Consider the following 19,734-nt stretch of genomic DNA (forward strand, 5'->3'; position numbering starts at 1 on the left):
TACAACTAAGTTTAAATATGAAATATAGAATGACACACATTTTATTATAATTATCATAATAATTAACTTTATCACACGTTTTTAAAAATTTTCAATTTTCAGTCATCACTTTTAAAACATTAGGCCCTATTAATCTCAGCAAAGGTATGAAGAAGTACTTTTAAAATAGAAGGTCTTGGTTTGTTACCATGCAACTAACAGTTTTTCAAATCGGTATCTATAAGAACTATACCTGTAAATTCTTTTACCCACATTCTGGGAAATTTCACAAGTTAAAATTAGATATTGCTGATGATGCCCCGAGTTCTTGTCAATTATATTGCCGATGATGTCACAAGTTCTCTTCCATCATACCGCTGATGATGTCACAAGTTGCCATCTATTTCCAGATAATGAATCTGCAGGAATTTCGCTGTTCTTCATCTCTTTCCAGTTTGAAACATTTTATTTATGACTTTGCATCATTAAACTTTTCAACTAGAAAGGTTAGTTATTATTATACTTTAGTTTTAAGGTCGTTAAAGCTCTAATTAGATGTTGGTTTGTCTAAATAACGTCAATAATATTGCATACTGCTTTAAGATTTTTTGTTTAAGTTTTGTAATTATGACTCTACAATTGCATCATTTAGTATTATAACATTTAGTTTATATTAGTTGTATCATTTAGTTTATTTGAATTTGATTTATCATAATATTATATAATTTAGTTTATTCAAGTCTGTAGCATTACTCAGGAAACATTTTACATCATTCATATTATTTACAATTTTTTAACAACAATTGTAGGTATTACATCATTTATTTAATTTAAATATATTTATAGGTATAACATTTAATTTAATTCAAGTAATTTAATATAGATAATATTGTACTAATAACTTAGTTTAAACATGAATTCTATTTATAGGTATTAATGACATTTTGTTTATATTAGTTGTATCATTTAGTTTATTTTGAATTTGATTTATCAATTATATAATTTAGTTTATTCAAGTTGGTAGCATTATTCAGGAAACCTTTTACATCATTCATATTATTTACAATTTTTTTAAAACAAAAAAAAATCCAAAAAGAAGTGAAAGTAGCTTTAGATTTTATGGATTTTTTTAAAGTTTTTCCAATTATCTTCATTTTCCTCTAATAAAATCCAGAATAATTTCAAAACCTGTAGTTTTTTTCGCAAGAATTTTTTAAAAAATCATTTTTAATGTTTTTATTAGATTAAATATATTAAATTATAAGATATAGTAGGATAATAGCATATAATATTTAACCTTATTATCATTTGATTTTCAATATTGAATTAGTTAACATGTGATTTATTAATTTGAATGTAGCAATGAATAAGTGGTTGACCTGCCACAAGCGTTTCCCATCACAAATAATTTCCACTACACGCACTTCCCATTCGTAAGTGTTTTAGTACCACAAAAATTTTCTGCCATAACGAATTCTACACCGCATCGGCCACAAATAATGTTTTCCTGCCACTAATGTTTCCTACCACGATCACTTTAGCCCCCAGCATGCCTAGCAGAATACAATATCACCTATGCTTCAGTTGAGTTATCAAAAAATGTCTTGTACATAAAATCTTCGAATACATGAATTTACAGTACTGGTTTCTTTTTCAGAAGTACTTTATAGAGGTTATGAACCTCTCATACAATGTGTAGTAAAGTAAATACTCAAATTTGATTTATTTTACGGGTGATGGTCATGTTTTTCTATGGTCACATCAGGCAATGTGTGTTGCCATGGTGATATTATGCTGGGGTAGGTACGATGTTATGGGGCAAGTGTCAACTGATCTTTTTTTAACTATATGGAGATGTTTTATAATGAATGAAATGTAGGATAATTTAAAGGTGAATAATAATGTTTTTAATTGATAGGTTTCAATAGAGTGAAGTTAAATTGTGGTGCATGGTGGAAAGTTATTCCAGTAGAGTTCTTGTTTTATAACTTAATATCTAGAAATAGCCATGTTCATGTGACTGTTAATGAAAGTAATTTTTATTATTTTTTTTCTCTCTGAAAAGCATGATGCTTCATCTTTATTAAATCTCAGTATTGTAAATCCTAGTTCTTCAATGTTAAGAGTAATTCATTTTAATTTTATTTGACCACAGTAGCCATCCAAATCATATAAATCATACAAAAGCCATCCATATCAATCATACAGACAATTACATACAAATATAGTTGTTTTTTTTAATTATTGTGTAAAAAAAAAAATAAAACTGATGGATAATTAGTCCAATTTTGTAGATTAGTAATTAGTGCTTGACTAAACACATTAATAAAATATATTTCATCCAAAACTAATACAAAAACAAAATTTTAGCTTGAAAGAAATGTTATTAAGCATTAAAATCTCACAGTAGATTTTATAAGAGAAATCGAAAATGGAACTTACTGGACTACTAAAAAACAGAAAATTTGAATTTACTTTTCCAACTCATAGTTTCCAAATCTGAATAAAATGTTGCAGATATTATTCTATAATTGAGAGGAAACAAGGGTAATACAGTTGATTTCTGAGGAAAAGGATAGTACGGATCTTCAAACCACAAATACGCCAACCACTCACTCCAAGTCACGCAATCCAACATGGATTTAAGGATTATCCATAATTGTTAATGATAGTTTAATTCTTCCATGTGTTTTTTTAGAAGCATTACATTTCAAGCAGGACAAGGCTACACGAGACTGAACCTTATTTCTTTGGTCACAGATACGTGATTAGAAAACAAAGTGCAAGTTTACTCTACCTCCGCCCCCTGGGGTTTATACCTAGTCGTGCTGCACTTTATAATGCGCACAACCAATAACACTCGGTGCCAAAACATCCTACCAGGTACCCATTAATACTCCTGAGTGGAGGGAGGCAAATGTAGGTAAAGGACGTCAGCACTCAAACCCCTGACCTCAAGATTGAAAGACAAAACCATGATCAACCATTCCTTTTTCTACATGATTTGTGTGCATTTTAAATGCATCCAAAAGCAAGTGGACTTGCCACATGCGATGTGGTAGTATAATATGGGATCTGTAAACTGTGTTAATGAGGATTATGCAGTGTTTTAGTTGTGAGAAAAAAAATATGTTCTTTTCATCCTTAATGAGCTTAGTTGTTTGTTCAAATCCTGCAATTTCTGCTTATTCATCATCATCATCAACAACAACTACTATTTGTTGCTGAATTAATTTAATTCTTTTAAGTGTCCTTAAAATGTATTATTAGGGACAAATAATGTACAGCAAGTACATTACACCTTTATTATTAAGGACAGAAACTCTTTTTTTTTCAAACAAAACAAAACATCTGAATTTAATATTTAAATATTTAGTATTGGAATTTCTTTATATCCTTATAATTTTTCAGTTATTTAAGCTTTCATTTTAAAATTATAACAAAATAAAAATAATGAATCAGAATGTTCTGAAATTTTTTCGCGGAGGCGGGTGCACTGACAGGCTAAAAATACAATTTTATATTTGTATCGGCTGCTGGCAGTTTGCATAACAACTTATAAAAAGTCTCTCCTTGCTAGTACTGCAGACCAGTACTCCATTCCCATGAGCCTGATGGTGAAAATACCTTTTATTATTGATGTATATGCGCATTTACTTCCATCCTATGGTTTGTACTCTCTGGTTGGTGTGTCAAAATCAATTATTCAATATAATTTATAAGATGTTTGTAAATAATTCTATGAATAGAATTAGCAACATTTTAAAGGTTTCATTAGTATGAAATGATAAGGCCAGGAAAACGTGTTGATGTTGCCTTCCTTACTAGACAGGTCCCTGACACTGTGTTGGGGGTAAAAAGAAAACCTATTGATGATGGCCAGAAACTGTAAACAGTTATTCTATTGAGACCCCTTTCAGCGATGCCTTTTGGATTGCTTGCAAAGTCATGATTACTAATGTAAACATTAAGATGTTTGTTTCATGCCTGAGAAACTATTGGTTGAAAGAAACCTCCTCTCTTCTTAGCATTGTCTGGATATGTTCTTCCATTGAACAATTATTTGCTTTTAAATTAATAACTTAATTCTATAAACAATTTTTGAAATTTACATTAAGGTGAGATGGCCATGGTGTCTTGCACTGAAAGCGTGTGCTTTGTTGAGTTTGGTTGGTTTTCCTTTGGTATGAAACATGAAGGATATCCCACCAAAGTCCCACCCAATACTTACTTCATTGGGATTTCCTGGCGGCAACTAGTAGATTGGAAGGCAATCCACAGCTATTACTAGAGTATTCCTGTACTGCATTTTTTTTTTTTTATCTCCACATTCAACATCAAGTACACTCGCCACTTACAGGATGAGAATGATGCTTTATAAACTAAGCCTCTTTATGAGGCTTAGGGAGTGGAGTTACTTTTGGTGTGAGAAATAGTCCTGCTGTGACAGGAATTGAACCCAGGACCTTGGGATCAGAAGGTAAGCAACTTAACCACTGAGGTACTCAACTCCACGACAATTTTTGAATGTATACATGGACCATGTTACGTGAAGGGTCAGTAGCTTAAGCATCTCTTCTGAAACACGATGTGCTATATGGTATAGTTGTGTAAAGCTACATTTACACTACACACGATTATAACACAGGACGACATATCATCGCGTAGTTTGTATTCAACACTGCGCGCATCGTGTCATTGTCATGTCGTAATCGTGTCTAGTGTAAATGTGGCTTTATGGCCCTCCAGCTGAATTATAAGTATAGCAGAGATGGAATTAAACTGGGGATTAAGGTTATGTCCCTACCAAATTCTAAGGGTGTGTTTATATACTCAAAATCAAGATAGAAACCGTTTCATAATAGAAGCACATTGTTTAATGGTACTTGTAATACGTGCTATAATGTAGCATGGTGCATTAAATAATTATTGAATTAGTTTTTGCTTTGTTAGAAATGTGTCTGAAAAGGATTGCTGGTTCAATTCCAATGACCTGTCTGTCTTCTTAAGCAAGTTGCTGTATTACTGCATACTGGGTAATTAAAAAAGTCATACAATTCTCGTTGATGATCTCTGCTACTGATGTGTTCTCAGCAGGGGCCCACAATGAATGTGGCTTCTACAGAACTATTATTCAATCATCCATTCTACATGATTGAATTATTCAAAAATGTATTTTGATGCAACCCAGCTTCCAGCTAATGAACTAATTGATCAAGAGCCATGTCAACATGCAATGATTGGACACTGAATATTTTCAGTTCAAAATTGCAAGAATAATTAAGTGATTTTTTTTTAGTTAATAAAAGATTAATTATAATTTATTTTAATTAATTTTTTGCTCTAAATTTGTTGTTACAATGTTAAGTTTTTTGTTATAAAAGCTTTGCTTATACCTTATTTAAAATTGTAGGACCACGATGACAGCAAGTTTGCTGTTTTGGTACTTATTGCATTTTTAATCTTGGATTATTTCTTTGTATTCAGAATAAAGAAATGCAAGAAAATACTAGATTTTTTACAGAAAGGAAATACATTAGCTCTTTAAAGTTAACATTCACTTTAACTAGTAAATGTTAATTAGGTAATTGACATACCGGTAGTTAATATCTATAATTGACTTTAAATATTGAACGTATCAACTTATCTTGAACTTGAATTATACAAACGATTAAAAATACACTTGGTGTCTATAAGAAGAACAAGATTCAACCCCCTGGGGTTCCTCCCTGCCCATGAGATCGCCTTCTGCCCTGTTTAGAGGAAGAAAAGTCTGGCCTAGAAGGACTACTTATTCCTAGCCAGAGTCACAAACTAAGTGTCTATAAAAAGAACAAAATCCAACCCCCAGGGCTATTTCTCTGCCCATGGGATCCCCATTTGCACTGCTAGAGGAAGAAAACTTTGGGCTTAAAAGAACTCTTAGACCTAGCTTGGATGTATTTTTGGATGTGTCAAATTCAATTTGTCTCCTTACGTGAAACATACACCCAATTAATTATTAAATATATATTTTGATAAACATTTACAGGAAATGTTGATATTTCAGGAGGAACTTGCTTCGTAATTGATACTCCTAAATACCTCAACTCCTTGGCTTTCGATATGAAGACTTTTCAAATCAACAAATTATCCATGGGCTATTCATTGAAAACATTTGTTACCTTATACAAGTTTTTCTCATTTACTGATTTCCTTCATCTACATTCTACCTTCCCTTCCCTCCCCTCCCATTCCATTCTATTTCATATTGTTGCTTCACCTCGTCAATTCATTGACTTGTATTATTTGTATTGTTTATTTTATTTTAATTAATAATAAATAATAAGATTTATAAAGCGCACAGTAGAGCTCAAGGCGCTAAACTTATACAATGCTTGTTTTATTTTAACATTTTTATTTTGTTTTAATCTTGTTTAATTTTTTTTATTAAGAAATATAAAAAATGAATTCTGCCTCTAAGTGTAATTTCCATTTGTATGTTTGTATTATCTATTCTCATTTTAATATACAATGCATGTTTTATTGTAATAAACATTTTTTTATTTTATTGTTTTATTTTGTATAATTCCTTTATTAAGAAATACTAAGCAAATTGACTTTGCCTCTAAGTTAAATTACCACTTACAACGGTCACCACAGCTTGACAATGTTCTTTAATATATTCATGTCAAATTCATTTAAATAATTTTCTTCACTTTAATCATTTTGTTTGTAAGTCAAGGAAGATGTTATTTGTGGGTAAGAAAATGTCCCAGTGATGGATGGAAGAATTTCTTCTAGTAAAACTGTTGATGGACATGGCTTAGAGGTGTTTTCATACATTTTTTTCTGAACTTTTGAGTATACACTAGTACTCAATTATGCTTTTTCAAATTGAGTTCACTAACAATTGGTTGTTGTATAATGTCTAGCTTCATTCTGAAGTCTATCTTATTAAATATTTGTCATGGATTATTTACCAGGCTTATGTCACACATGAGAGACTGGGGATATAAGCTCCAGACCATATGAGCCCCTTGGCTCGACAATGATTTACTGTTTACTTTTATCTCCCACATGCAATTTAAGGAATGTTGTATATTGTTAGTTGTCTTACTTTCATTATACATTGTTAATATTTGACTGATTAAGCCAATTTTCTACGACGGACTGTATAATTTCTCGAAAGCCATATGGCGCAGCAGTTAGTTTTTAGTCTTTCAATCGTAAGAAAGTGAGTTCGAGACCAATTTTGGTCACACTGCTCATCAGTGGTTAAGACACTTTATCTACATTTGCCTCTCTTCATCCATGATTCAGAATGAAATTGTGCTAAAAGGATAACCTTAGGAGTGGAGGAGGTTGCATGTTGTGTATGATTGTTGTGTGTGACTTTATCTAGTGACCAGGGAAAAAGCACCTTGAGTGTATAAATCCTATAAAATAAATAGCAAATTGTAAGCCTTAATCAAGATACCGGATTCCAGGCAGTTAGCTATAACCATAAAAAAAAATATGTGTTCTCTCTAATTTTCTTCTGTAAAGTAAGATATAAAAAAAGAACATTATTTATTGTTTTTAGTATTATTATTGTACTAGTGGAACACATCCTATTTAACCCCTGTTTAAGTTTAATTTTACTAGATTGAGATTAGACTGTAAGGCTGACCACCCTTTGGGGTCTAATCCTCTATTAGTGAGCAGTCACCCAACACAGGCAGCCATGCTTTGTTGACAACCTTCTGCAGCCAGCCACTTGGGTTGAGTGACAACTCCACTGTAGTCAGAGCCACTTATGTTGTTAGTGAGTAGGTTGATGTACTATCCACTCTTCATGTGCCAACACCGCACGTCTGCTTCTTTACTTACTCACTGTCAAGAAAAATTTTGATAGGAAACCTTTATCGACGTACGTTTGACATGTATCTTTATGTTCTCGTCTTAATCCAAGTTTCTTGGCCGCTTTCCCATGTATTTTCTTCCTTCAGCGGCATCAGGTTTCAAGCAGCGCTGAGTTGACCTTCACCGTTTTCTATTACTATTTTTAGACTTTCAGAACTCCAATCCGGAGTTATTTTCGGCCCACTTAGCAGCTGTTGGGAAATACATATTAATGAAATTGTTAATAATGCTCAATCACAGTGTGGAGGATGTGAAGAAGCATTAAAGTATATGGAAGCGGTCGGTGTAAGTTCAGAAGTGCCAGCGTTTTAGAAAACATCAATAATTTATAGAAGAAAGAAATTCCATTATCATCATTTTTTTTTTTTTTTTTTTTTTTTAACGATTTCAGTTAAACATTGTTATACATGTTTTATTAATTTTTTCACAGCTAATATAAAAATTTAAATTTATTTGTTATATTCTGTTATTTGTATGGGATTCATTTCCAGTAATAAGCACTTAATTCTCTTTAAAAATTAAAATATATAGCATTGTAATGACAACTTAAATTAAAATCTTACACTGACCTACGTAGAAAGAATATAATTTTTTTTTATATGAAGTACTTACAATAGAATAAATATTTACTACTATATATAAATTAATAAATAGGGAATACTATTAATTAAATAAGACCATATTAATTACAGTATTTGTTTATCTCAAAGTTCCGCGCGCATTAGTAAATTCATGCATGTTGTTCTTGCCTAAAAAGGCAGAAACTTTTTTTTTCAATAATTTTTTTTTTTTTATGTATGTCTCGCTAGAATTGTAACCTCCTTTAGTAGCCTACAACATGTTGTGTGTTGACACACGATAATTCCTAAGTGAAAAGAATCCTGTAACAAACCTGTTCAACAATATAAGTATTTTTTATTAAAACATTTTTTTTCATTTAAAAAAAACACATTCTACATTAGGTTTTTGAAAACAACAGAGCTTTGAGACAAACAATTAAATTAATATGACCTAATAGGCACAGGTAGTAACAGTCTGTTAGTATTAATGTTAATATATAGGTTCTAAGGATAATTTAGTAATGGAAAATATATGAATCATGTATTAAAAGTATATGGATGGGAAAACCCCTTCCAGTTTTTAACTATAACATTGAATTGCTAATGTAAAACTATCTAATAAAGTTATCAACTTCATGCAGGGAAACACGGATTGAAACAAATTAGTGTTCACTGATTTATAGGCTTCAGTACAACAATCCTCAAATTGATTACCAGCCAGTTGAAGGGTCTGCAAAAAATAAAGAAATGGTATTATTTAGGATTTATTGTTAGAGATTTTAACTCTAAACAGGCTGTATATCTTCGTCTGAATTTCCAACTTATCTACAGATGAATCGTTAGTCAAACATCTCTTATTGATGAGTTTTTTCCATGACACACATGTTGTATCTTGATCAACATACAGTATTACCTCATTCATCAATTACGTTTGATGATGTCTTCGTTATCGGACGGCGTTGTGTTACGATAACAAGATTGCAGTTGCCACTGCGGCTTCACGTATATGATTGTATAATCCATGGCTGCCTTTCTCACTGGAGCTATCAACTTGATTGTTTTAGTAGGGGAAAACAAAACATGTTATAGATCTATGTGATCGTGGTGACAAATTGCCTTGGCATATAAGTGCCCCTCGGGAGTTCAGTTTAAAAGCATGGTCTTTTTATGCACATATTGTTGTTCTATGCAAGTGTTCATATTGTAGTTTATTATTTCTTTGCAACATGCTTTTACCTAGCTATACATTTTCCAACAGTAGAATAAAAATATTAAGAATAATGATAGTATTAATATTTTTAGTAGTGAATGATTATGATGTTGTATTTTTGTTTTCAGGTTAATGCGAAAACAGAACTTGCATTGCGGTACAACGACATTTCCCCGTTGGAAAACCACCACTGCGCTATCGCATTCGAGATCCTTGAGAAACCTCATTGCAACATCTTCAAGAACATTGGTCCAGAACGTTACAAAAGAGTCAGAGAAGGCATGATCAAGACAATCCTCGCCACAGACATGGCGCGGCACAATGAAATTCTTAACGAATTCAAATCAATAAAGGACAACATCGACTACTCTAAGAAAAAACACAAAGATCTCGTAAGTCTCCATATTTTTGTTTTATTTATGTTTTTAAAAAATCTCTAGCAAACTAATTTCTGGTTGAAGCTCAGGGGAAAGTGGTCATAAACATAATCTGATTAGACTATTTGTTGAGGAGAGTTATATGCCCACCCAGCAACCCTTTAGTTTGTAAAGTAAGTTTGATATATTCCTGTTTGTAAAATGTGATATTTGTAGTTAGTTATTTCTATATATTACATTTTATGACATTCTCCTTTGCTTTCTTGAGAACCTCTCAGCATTAATAAAGTTTAATTTAAAGGGTATTCTCAAACCTGTCTCTTTTCTGTTTCTGTTGTGTATTTTTGTAAATGTTTTGCTGAAGTAAAAGTTAAAATAAAATGAACTTGCAGGATTTGAACCCAAACCACTAGTACTGGAAATGTGGCATTTTAACCATAAAGTCACATATCATTAGCAATTCAGGTATCTACACAGGAGCTTAGAAAGCAAATATCCCCACAAAAAGAAGCCTCCCGCCTTCCCCACGGGAAATTTTTTGAGCAAAATAAACTGCATTTTAAAGTAGTTGAAAATGACCTTATTATTTTATTTTTCCAGCTGACTCTCCCTCACTTTAAGTCATTAAGCCCCCACTTAACCTTTGTATCAATAGCTCTCCCCCACCTCTCCCCCAGTTAACCCTTTCACTGCTGCAGGTAAATACACTCCCTATGCTAGGCCGTTTTAAGAAGGTTATTTTGAAATAAATGCCCCAAAAAATACTAAAAGAGGTTATTTTGAAATTGTTTTTGTGTTTAGGGTGGAGAGAGGTTGGCCTACGGGAAAAATTTTAATTGGAATTAATTTGGTGGTCATGTGACCTTGGGGTGGGCATACTGGAAATTTCATTTTTCATGAATCTAAAAAAAAAATAGAAATTCTTATGGGATGCTGTTTTTTTCTTTGGATAATGGTGAAGATACATAAAGTAATTTTAAAAAATCAATAGTTTGAATTATTTTCATCATTCTATTCAAAAACAGACAAAAATCCATGTTTGTCGGCAGAATCATGAAAAAAAAATTCCAAAAAAATCGCTGTAAGATGAGTTTTTCGCAACAATTAGTCATTACTCCATATAATTCAATAAAAAAATTACCTCTAGTTCATAAACAACTATAGAGGGCACCTGCAGTACAGGAACAATTTTTAAAAGAATTATTTTCATGCCCCCGGTAGTACCGGGGACACGCAGTTCAACGACGTCTAATTATACCCGGTAGTACTGGGGTTACGCAGCGAAAGGGTTAATACTCCTAGATACACCACTGCAGCAATTCATCTCAAACCGTCAGTGGTCTCATAAAGAGTATTAATAAATCGATCATCGCCAAGATAAGTGTTTGGCTTTTAATTATTGAGCTACTCATTGTCAGTTGAGAATGAAAAGAGTAATACTAAAGAATTCAATATAAGGTTTACCTTGCAAAATGTGTAACAAAATATTCTTGAAATCCTTCTCAAAATTTTCCAATTAAGAATCTGTCTGTACATCTTTTAAGCTTCTGTTTCCTGTGCGTCGCTAGCAAAAGATAATTATTTCTCAAAATGAGTAAAAAATGTTGTTTTTTTTCACATCAAAATGACATCATAATTTTACGACAAATCGATCAGGATTTCTGCTTCATACTTTTTCAGATTTATGAGTCGGTAGTCATCAAACTGGAAGCTATAAGATTATTTTACGAGCTGGAAATAAATCCCACAATACACATTGTTTAATAATGCTAAAATTTGTATATTTTATATTAACTATTCAAAAGTCTTCATTAGGTAAAAACAACATTTAATTTTTCAATACCAGTTTTACTCGATATAATATTTCACATGCTTTTCCACACATGCATATTTGCACTTGCTCTAAAAATATTAATTTTCCCAATTCAAAGAAAAATTATTCTGATTGCCGATTCCTGATATTGTTATCTAAAGCACAATTTTAGGCCATAATAAACCATACAATTTCTCACCTTGAATCCCACTATTTTATTATGGAATCCTGACTAAGGCTCTATGCAGCCCCTTAGTTTGGATCCCCTGTCAGTTAATTTCTGGAGCCACCACTGCATAGATGACACAGCAAGCTGCACTATACAAGGCATTCTTCTGGATCCAATATAACATATTTTTAAAATAATATTAGAGGATAATAGCTTCTGCTGCTTATTACTGTAGTACCTGCAGTTTCTCAGAATTCATTTGCTCCCTTGTTAATCGCGAGTAAGATTAGTTTGTGACATTAATTTTGAATTTGAATACTGCTGTAAGTCGGCAAGTCATTATCTGTATGGCTGGATATCATTAATGTAATCTCTTAATGATGTTTTAGGATGGACTTTGAACTGGTATCATGTTCAGTATCATTAAATCATCACCATCCTCATTATTATCACCAATTAGTGGCAACTTCAGCTTTGTTTGTAGAAGCGGTTGGCGCATCGATTGTGGCTTGGACTCCAAACCTTGAGGTCAGGGGTTCGAAACTCTCGCTGTGCAAGTCGCTTGTGTCCTTGGGCAAGGCACTTTATCTACGTTTGCCTCTCTCTACCCAGGAGTATAAATGGGTACCTGGTAGGATGTTGTGGCATTGAATGTTCATAGTTTCATGCGCTAAAGAAGTAGCAAACGATTAGGGATACTCCCCAGGGAGCAGAGAAGGTTGCACTTTGTGCTGGTTTGCCATTGTACGTTATCCAGTGACCAGGGGTAATAACGCTCGTGCCTTTGATATTCAATTTGGAATTGGCACCTTGTAAATGTTTGGGTATTATTATTGGGTATGTTTGTGTATTATTGTTGTCATTGTAATTATCATTGTTATCATTAGTCGCAGTATTTATTAATAGAATCCATGTTCAAAGTACAGTAGATAAAGTACATTACGTCTGGGAAAATTGATTACTCTACAATACTTTTGGAATTATGTCAATACCAGTAAATTCAGGTATCAACATTTGTTTCAATATAGCTACATACATTATGATTATAATCACTATCATAATCACCATCATCATCATCATCATCGCTATTGCCATCACCACTGTCTCCATCAGTATCATTGTCATCACTGTCTCCATCAAAATATTTATAAATCATAATAATTTTATCATGTCCATGTGCAATACTTGTTTCTCTAATAAATTCCTTTTCCTTCCCTAATTAAACTTCTTCCATATCTTCCTACTCCCACATTTTCCCAATTTCTACCCTTTTTTCATTCCAGCTAATGATGATCTGCATCAAAGTCTCTGACATCTCGAACGAGGCGCGACCGATGGATGTGTCCGATCCGTGGATAGATTGCTTACTCCAAGAATTCTTCAACCAGGTGAGGAAATAAAAACATGGAGTAATTGATGACATAACATGACTAGTGGTGTACCATGCGACACAATCCATCACTTGTCACATTTGTTAGCTAGAACTTGCAATGATATTTTTTATACTCAGTGTCTTCATAACCAGCAAGAATATTTATAGAACATTATGTATTGGAATAACAAATCAAATATAGTATTTTAATATGGAGGGGATCCATAGACAGAAAGTTATGCATCTTAACCTCAAAGCCACATTGCCACTTTGATTTACATAATTACATGCTATATTAGGGTGATGTTGAGAAATTGGAAGGGCTACCAGTTGCCCCATTCATGGATCGAGAGAAGACAACTAAGCCATCATCCCAGGTTGGATTTATCGGATTTGTCCTGTTGCCGCTTTTTGAAAGTTTAGCAGCCGTCTTTCCCGTTCTTGACGTAAGTTTCAGTTTCAGTTTGCAGGTCTTTTTTTATTTATTTAAATAATAGAGCTGCATAAGTGGACATTTACCAAATTTACCAGAGTCAGTTTTAAGATTCTGATGTCCCAATGATCTTGTTTTCCTTGCATGAAAATCAAAATTAGATGGCAATTTCATTTTCAATTTGCAGAAATTTACGTAATGTAATTTTTTTATCATTTTTTTAAGGCCACATCTTAAACTATGATACATTAACCTGTATATTAGTCCTGTTCCAATTTTATCAACCAAAATGTTGAAGTAGATTAATGGTTTGCACTGAAATTAAAATAAATCAGATAGTAAAAAAGATTGATGATTGATCCCTCATAATTTTTTATTTCACTGTGCTTGGGCAACGCAACAATTTTTTTTTGGCCTATGTACATGCTTGCAATAAGTATGTGTTTGCCCTAAGTATGTGCTTGCCCTAAGTACGTTTTTCTATATTCTATGCTTACATTGTGTTAATTACTTAATAAATTTCTTCCATTTTGCATCCATCACTGCAATTAGATTACGGTATATGACCTTGACTGAAAATCAATGTATTTTTGATTAATTCAATTTGTTTGAACAGTTTTTGTTTTATTTTTAGAAAGCTATGCTATCATCATCAAATCTAGTAAACTTGCAAATTTTAAATTAAAACATTTATCTCCTAATTTAAAAGTATTAAATATGGTAATTAACTTCCGATGAGACACAGATTTAAAAACAAGTTCTCGTAATCTCGAAAGCTCAGATGAGGGCAGTATAAGAGAGGCAGTACCACCTAAAAAGATCTATTATTCAATCATCGGAACTAAAATACTGAATTACAAAATTTTAACTTTCTGAAATTTAGAATCAATATGTTAAAGTCGCATCCAAGTAATGTAATGTAAATTTTGCAACAGCTATACAGTGCATTATGAGAATCACTAATGTGGTAGATTTTATCTGTCAGATATTCAGTACAAAAACAATAGAAAGAGTTTTTTGGATATTTGAAGTACTGTATCGTTAGATAATCTGTTTTGAGTCAACATCAGGGAATTTAGTTGATCTACTTTACAGAATGTTATTATTTGTTGATTATGTTTTCTTGGTTTTTTTTTTACCTCCTAATTCAGGAGCATATTGTAGAACCAGTTAGAAAAGCTCTGAAATATTACACCGACATGGTGAAAGCATTAGAAGAAGAGAAAAAACGCAAAGAAGAGCGTCAGGAAAATGGAGAAAATAGAATAAAAAATGGCGACACTAAAATGAGAAAAGCATCACAGACCAATGGTTCAGTCACTTCACAAGTAGAAGCCAAGTAATCAGAATGTAGAGGGCAGCGTACATCTCAAGTGGAAGCTAAGAATTCAGAATGTAGAGGGCAGCAGACAAGTATCACTCATTTTCACTTTTTTCAGATGTGTCATTTTTACAACCATTTTACCATTCATGATTGTACTATAAAAAAAAATGAAGATATGAGATGGTTTCAGGTCAAGACTGGGATTTGTTTTGGGATGGGATGGGGATGGTTTTATGTTGTGGTAATGACAAGATGACAAATGAGTTTTGTTTCCATTTGAGCTCTATCTAAGGCTAAGTGGTGCTATACTGTAGACAATAAGATTTGTCTGCATACTAAGCAAATATTTTTCTGTTTGATTTCAAGCAGGAATATTAGAATGTTTTTATTAATTTCTCAGGACATGTTATTTTTTGTAATAAAAAAATGTTTAGATTGTTATTAAGATGCAGTATTGTAGGTTTACCCATGTATGTAGAACTTTGCTGCATTTATTAGATGCAGCTGGTTTAGTTTACTAATTGTAGTATTGTAATCACAGTTGTATGTAAAGCATTGCATAGACACAGCAGTATTAGCTGTTGCAAAGGTACATCAACACCTTAAGATACTCTTGTGTAAATGCTACATGCCTGAAAATTATTAGAGCATAACATTTTAACTATTTTACTGGTGTAGAATTGTTAATCCATAATATTAATGAAGGGCTGTGTACTTGAATTGATAGCTATAGTATAGTTGCTAAGATACAATTTAGCAACGTACTTGTGATTTAGGAGTTCTGCTAAGGTGCTGATGAGTTGCTAAGTTACATATACCAAAGGTGTTGCTACTCTATACAGCATTGTTGCTAAGATACAACTATGTTTCTAAGATGATAATAATAATAATAATTAGTTCATTCTTATGAGTTGCCAATACCTTTTAAGAACTTCATATAAGTAAATGATACAACTGTGTTTTTGCCAAAATACATATATCTATCTAAAGTAGAGTTCATTTTGTACAAAATAATTATTGTCAAAAAGTAGAAAATGTTATATATTATGTAAGCATTACAACTCTATTGCTAGTAGTACTGTACAATCATTATATAAGTGGAACAGGGTGAGATAAAATAAGTTTTGTTGTCAATCAGCCTACTGTACCAAAGAAGGATAAATTTTAGAAGTGTATAGTGGAAACAAATCTTTCTCATATGATTTTCAAATATATTTTATTTTAATTTGTTTATGTAATATAATTACAAAATGAAATTTTTGTTAATTATTTTTAATTAATTTTAGAAATGATAATATTGTTATAGATTCAAATTATATTACAAAATTGATTCAGTTGTTACTTACCAAGCCAGATGGCTAAATTAACTTTGTTGAGACAAAAATTTATATGAAAAGTAAAGCAAAGCATTTGGGAAATTGCTAGATAAGGTCAAAAGTTTTTTTGAAAGAAATTCCTACGCTAAAATGCTAAAATCTTGTTTTTATTACATTTATTTTATGAGAATCGCATATTTTCTGATAAATAACAAAGTCTATAGTTTTTAAGTAAATCTAGATTTATTAATGTTTGTGTAGAGACAAAATATGAAATAACAACATTGAAATTAAATTTCAGTGGTTTCTGTAAAAAGTTGAAATATTTTATAGGGTGTATTAGCTATGTATATATTTTAGAAACTCCAGCATAAGCTGCATAGATTTTATTTGACCAGACCGATATCTGGTGCTGCAAACTAAAAATATCCTAACGTTGATATTGATGTGTCTAATTTTTGTATGTGAATATACTTGCTTGCAGAGAGAGTTATTTGAACCAAATTTCTGAAAGGGTGGTTGTGAGTTGGCCTGATGGGTATCTGCTAGTGAAACAGTCTAACTCACCTACAAAAAACAAACATAGAGGCTTTTTTGCATGATGCACTATACAAATCCTATTATTATTTTTATTATTATTGTTATTATTATTATTATTATTATTATTATTATTATTATTATTATTATTGTTAATATTATTATTATTATTATTATTATAGACAAAGACATGAGGTTTGTAGTGAGTTGGTCTGTATATTATCTACTGATGAGCAGTCCCAACTCACCACCAACCAAGCAAAGACAGGCTACAACTCCATGAGGTCTGTAGATAGTTGGTCTGCAACCTATCTGCTGATAAACAGTCCCATTCGCCACCAACCAGCTAAGAGACGCAGCGGTTCTGCTTCCATCTCTCACTGAGTATTTCACTTGTGTCCTTAGGCAAGGCACTTTACCTGCGGTTGTCTCTCTCCACGCAGGAGTACAAGTGGGTACCTGGTATGTTCATACATAAAAAATACACTGATTACAGCTGCAACATTATGGAATTCTACGCAAGGACCTGACCTGGGGATTTATCAATCTCAGCTTAGCAAATTTCATAAGTCAAAAATATAAGATGTCCCTAAGCCAATATCTTAAGATGATTCAAAGCATCTTATCAAAATCTTAGCGTACAAGTCATTTTAGATGGCGCGTGTTTACAATCAACTTTTTAATTTTAAGCAATTTTAAAGCTAAGCCATATTGATAAATCGGACTTAAGCAAAATAATGGATTTAAGACAAATTTAAGTTGATATCTAGTTTGATAAATCTGGCCCCTGAGTATGTGTCCCATATGTGCTTGATCATAGACATCTGTACAATACTCAGTCTATAAATCGACCATTATGATTATTAGTCCTAACTCACCACCAACCAAGCTAAGACAGGCTACAGCTCTTTGAGGTCTGAAGTATAGTAATTTGGTGTGTAAACTATCTGATACTATACAGACCAAAGTATTACCAACTTTATGGAGGCAGCATATTTGCAGTGGCATGTTGCTACACTTCAATGACATAGTAACTTTGTAGGTGTTATTAAGTAATGTCACTGTCTGAATAAATTTACAGGGCAATATTATTTAACTCCTCTCAAATGTGGAAGTTGTTAAGTTATGTTAGTGAGCATTCAGGGGCAGATTTAGGGTGTCCCCCTTTCAGTTACAAAGCACATTTTCATCCCAGGTCATTGGATCCTAATGTATCAGTGCAGGAGCATGCAACCATGCCAGGTACCCATATATTTATATGCTTGGATGGAGAGAGGCAAATGCAGATACAGTGTTTTGCTAAAGGATAAGAGGGTAATGCACAGTGAGGAGTTAACCTCGATTTTGTGAAACCAAAATTTTACTACTGCGCCAATCCGCTTTCATACCACTATTCAGGTTCTTTACAACTGTGTTGTTTTTTTTTCCATTTATTTTTTTCTCATCATTGTCATAATTTGCTTAAAGAATTTTGTGAGGTCTAATGCCATAATTATAAAAGTTCTTTATAAAGACCAGAAATACAAAAAAAGTAAGTTATTAACATATATAGCCAATGGTTTACACTGTGAAGTCAAGTGAAAATAATGTTATAGTTGGTACTTTAATTATGATTATTGTTTATTATTATTATAATTATTTTTTTATATTAATATTAGCATCATTATTATTTATTAATATCAGTTTATATTAAAGTTGGTGCTGTTAGGATTATATTGTCAGGGAGATTTTTATTATAAATATTGTATATTGTTGATCTGTATTACAAATAACCAGACAGGTGAAAACAGTCTTAACTTATGGAGCAATCTTTGTCTTATGTGCATATAAATCACATTATCACAGCCTGTCAATACATAAATAGTTATGTAACTGGAACCAGAGTACAAAACCTCCCCAATATTAAAAAGATTTAAATGTACATGGAGGTTTTTGAATAGGCATATATTATCTTATATGTATATTTAAATTTTGGTAGGTTTAGTTATTTCATTGAATGCTTCCCTGGATAGAGTAGCTGAAATATACTTAATATATGATTTTATAATGAAGGTAATTTTATTATTTATGTTTGTCTTTTCTTTCGATTCACTGACATGTTATATCCACTCATTACTTTTTGAACCTTTTTAATTTGGTTGTGTTTGTTTTTTTAAAATTAGTGTTGTAACGAATACTGGTAATTTCATTTCAGGAAGTGGTGCCAAACCACTAGTCTATTATTATTAATTTCATATGGCTTATGTTTATGTGTAGTTAATTAATGCTGTTAACACATTTCAGTTGATTGTAAAAAAAAAACGTCCAATAATATACCCAACTAGTGAAACAAACTTTATAGAGAGTTCTCAGAATCACTCGTCACATTTTCTGACTTGGCTCTGCCTACTTCGAATAATTATGCATAGAAATTTTCTTGTTCAGGACGCAGACTTACGACCAAATTTTTCGTGCAAAATTTAAAAATCATTTTTAGATGGCTTGCTATGTTGCGATTTCGAAAACTCCCAAATAGTAAAGTACTGTACCATAGTTTTTAAAAGCCTGCAAATTTACCGTAGTCCGATTTATAACTTTTATAAGTTTCAGTGTGTCAGTTCCGCGATACATTTTCAACGTTGTCAGTTCCGCGATACATTTTCAACGTACCAACTGTTAATTCTCGTGTGGACATGGTTTATGGAAGCGTGTGTGTCACCAACCGAAATGTTTAGTTCATACACTTTCACGACAAGCCTATAGTGTGAAACGATGTTATGT

At 32.1% G+C, this 19,734-nt stretch overlaps 1 protein-coding gene across 1 annotated transcript in view; it reads left to right on the forward strand.

Annotated features, from left to right (window-relative positions):
- Nucleotides 1-19,312, forward strand: part of LOC117101788 (high affinity cGMP-specific 3',5'-cyclic phosphodiesterase 9A-like) — a 62,311-nt gene extending 42,999 nt beyond the window's left edge. The window contains exons 9-12 of the mRNA XM_033241861.1: nt 9,762-10,025; nt 13,276-13,380; nt 13,664-13,810; nt 14,949-19,312. Of these exons, the coding sequence (XP_033097752.1) occupies nt 9,762-10,025; nt 13,276-13,380; nt 13,664-13,810; nt 14,949-15,140 (708 nt within the window). The 3' untranslated portion in view covers nt 15,141-19,312. The remainder of the gene's footprint in view (nt 1-9,761; nt 10,026-13,275; nt 13,381-13,663; nt 13,811-14,948) is intronic.
- The last annotated feature ends 422 nt before the right edge of the window (nt 19,313-19,734 follow it).

The sequence above is a fragment of the Anneissia japonica genome, unplaced genomic scaffold (assembly GCF_011630105.1).
Source record: "Anneissia japonica isolate Jap-2015-1 unplaced genomic scaffold, ASM1163010v1 scaffold4988_len2956909_cov206, whole genome shotgun sequence".
Classification (NCBI taxonomy): Eukaryota; Metazoa; Echinodermata; class Crinoidea; order Comatulida; family Comatulidae; genus Anneissia; species Anneissia japonica.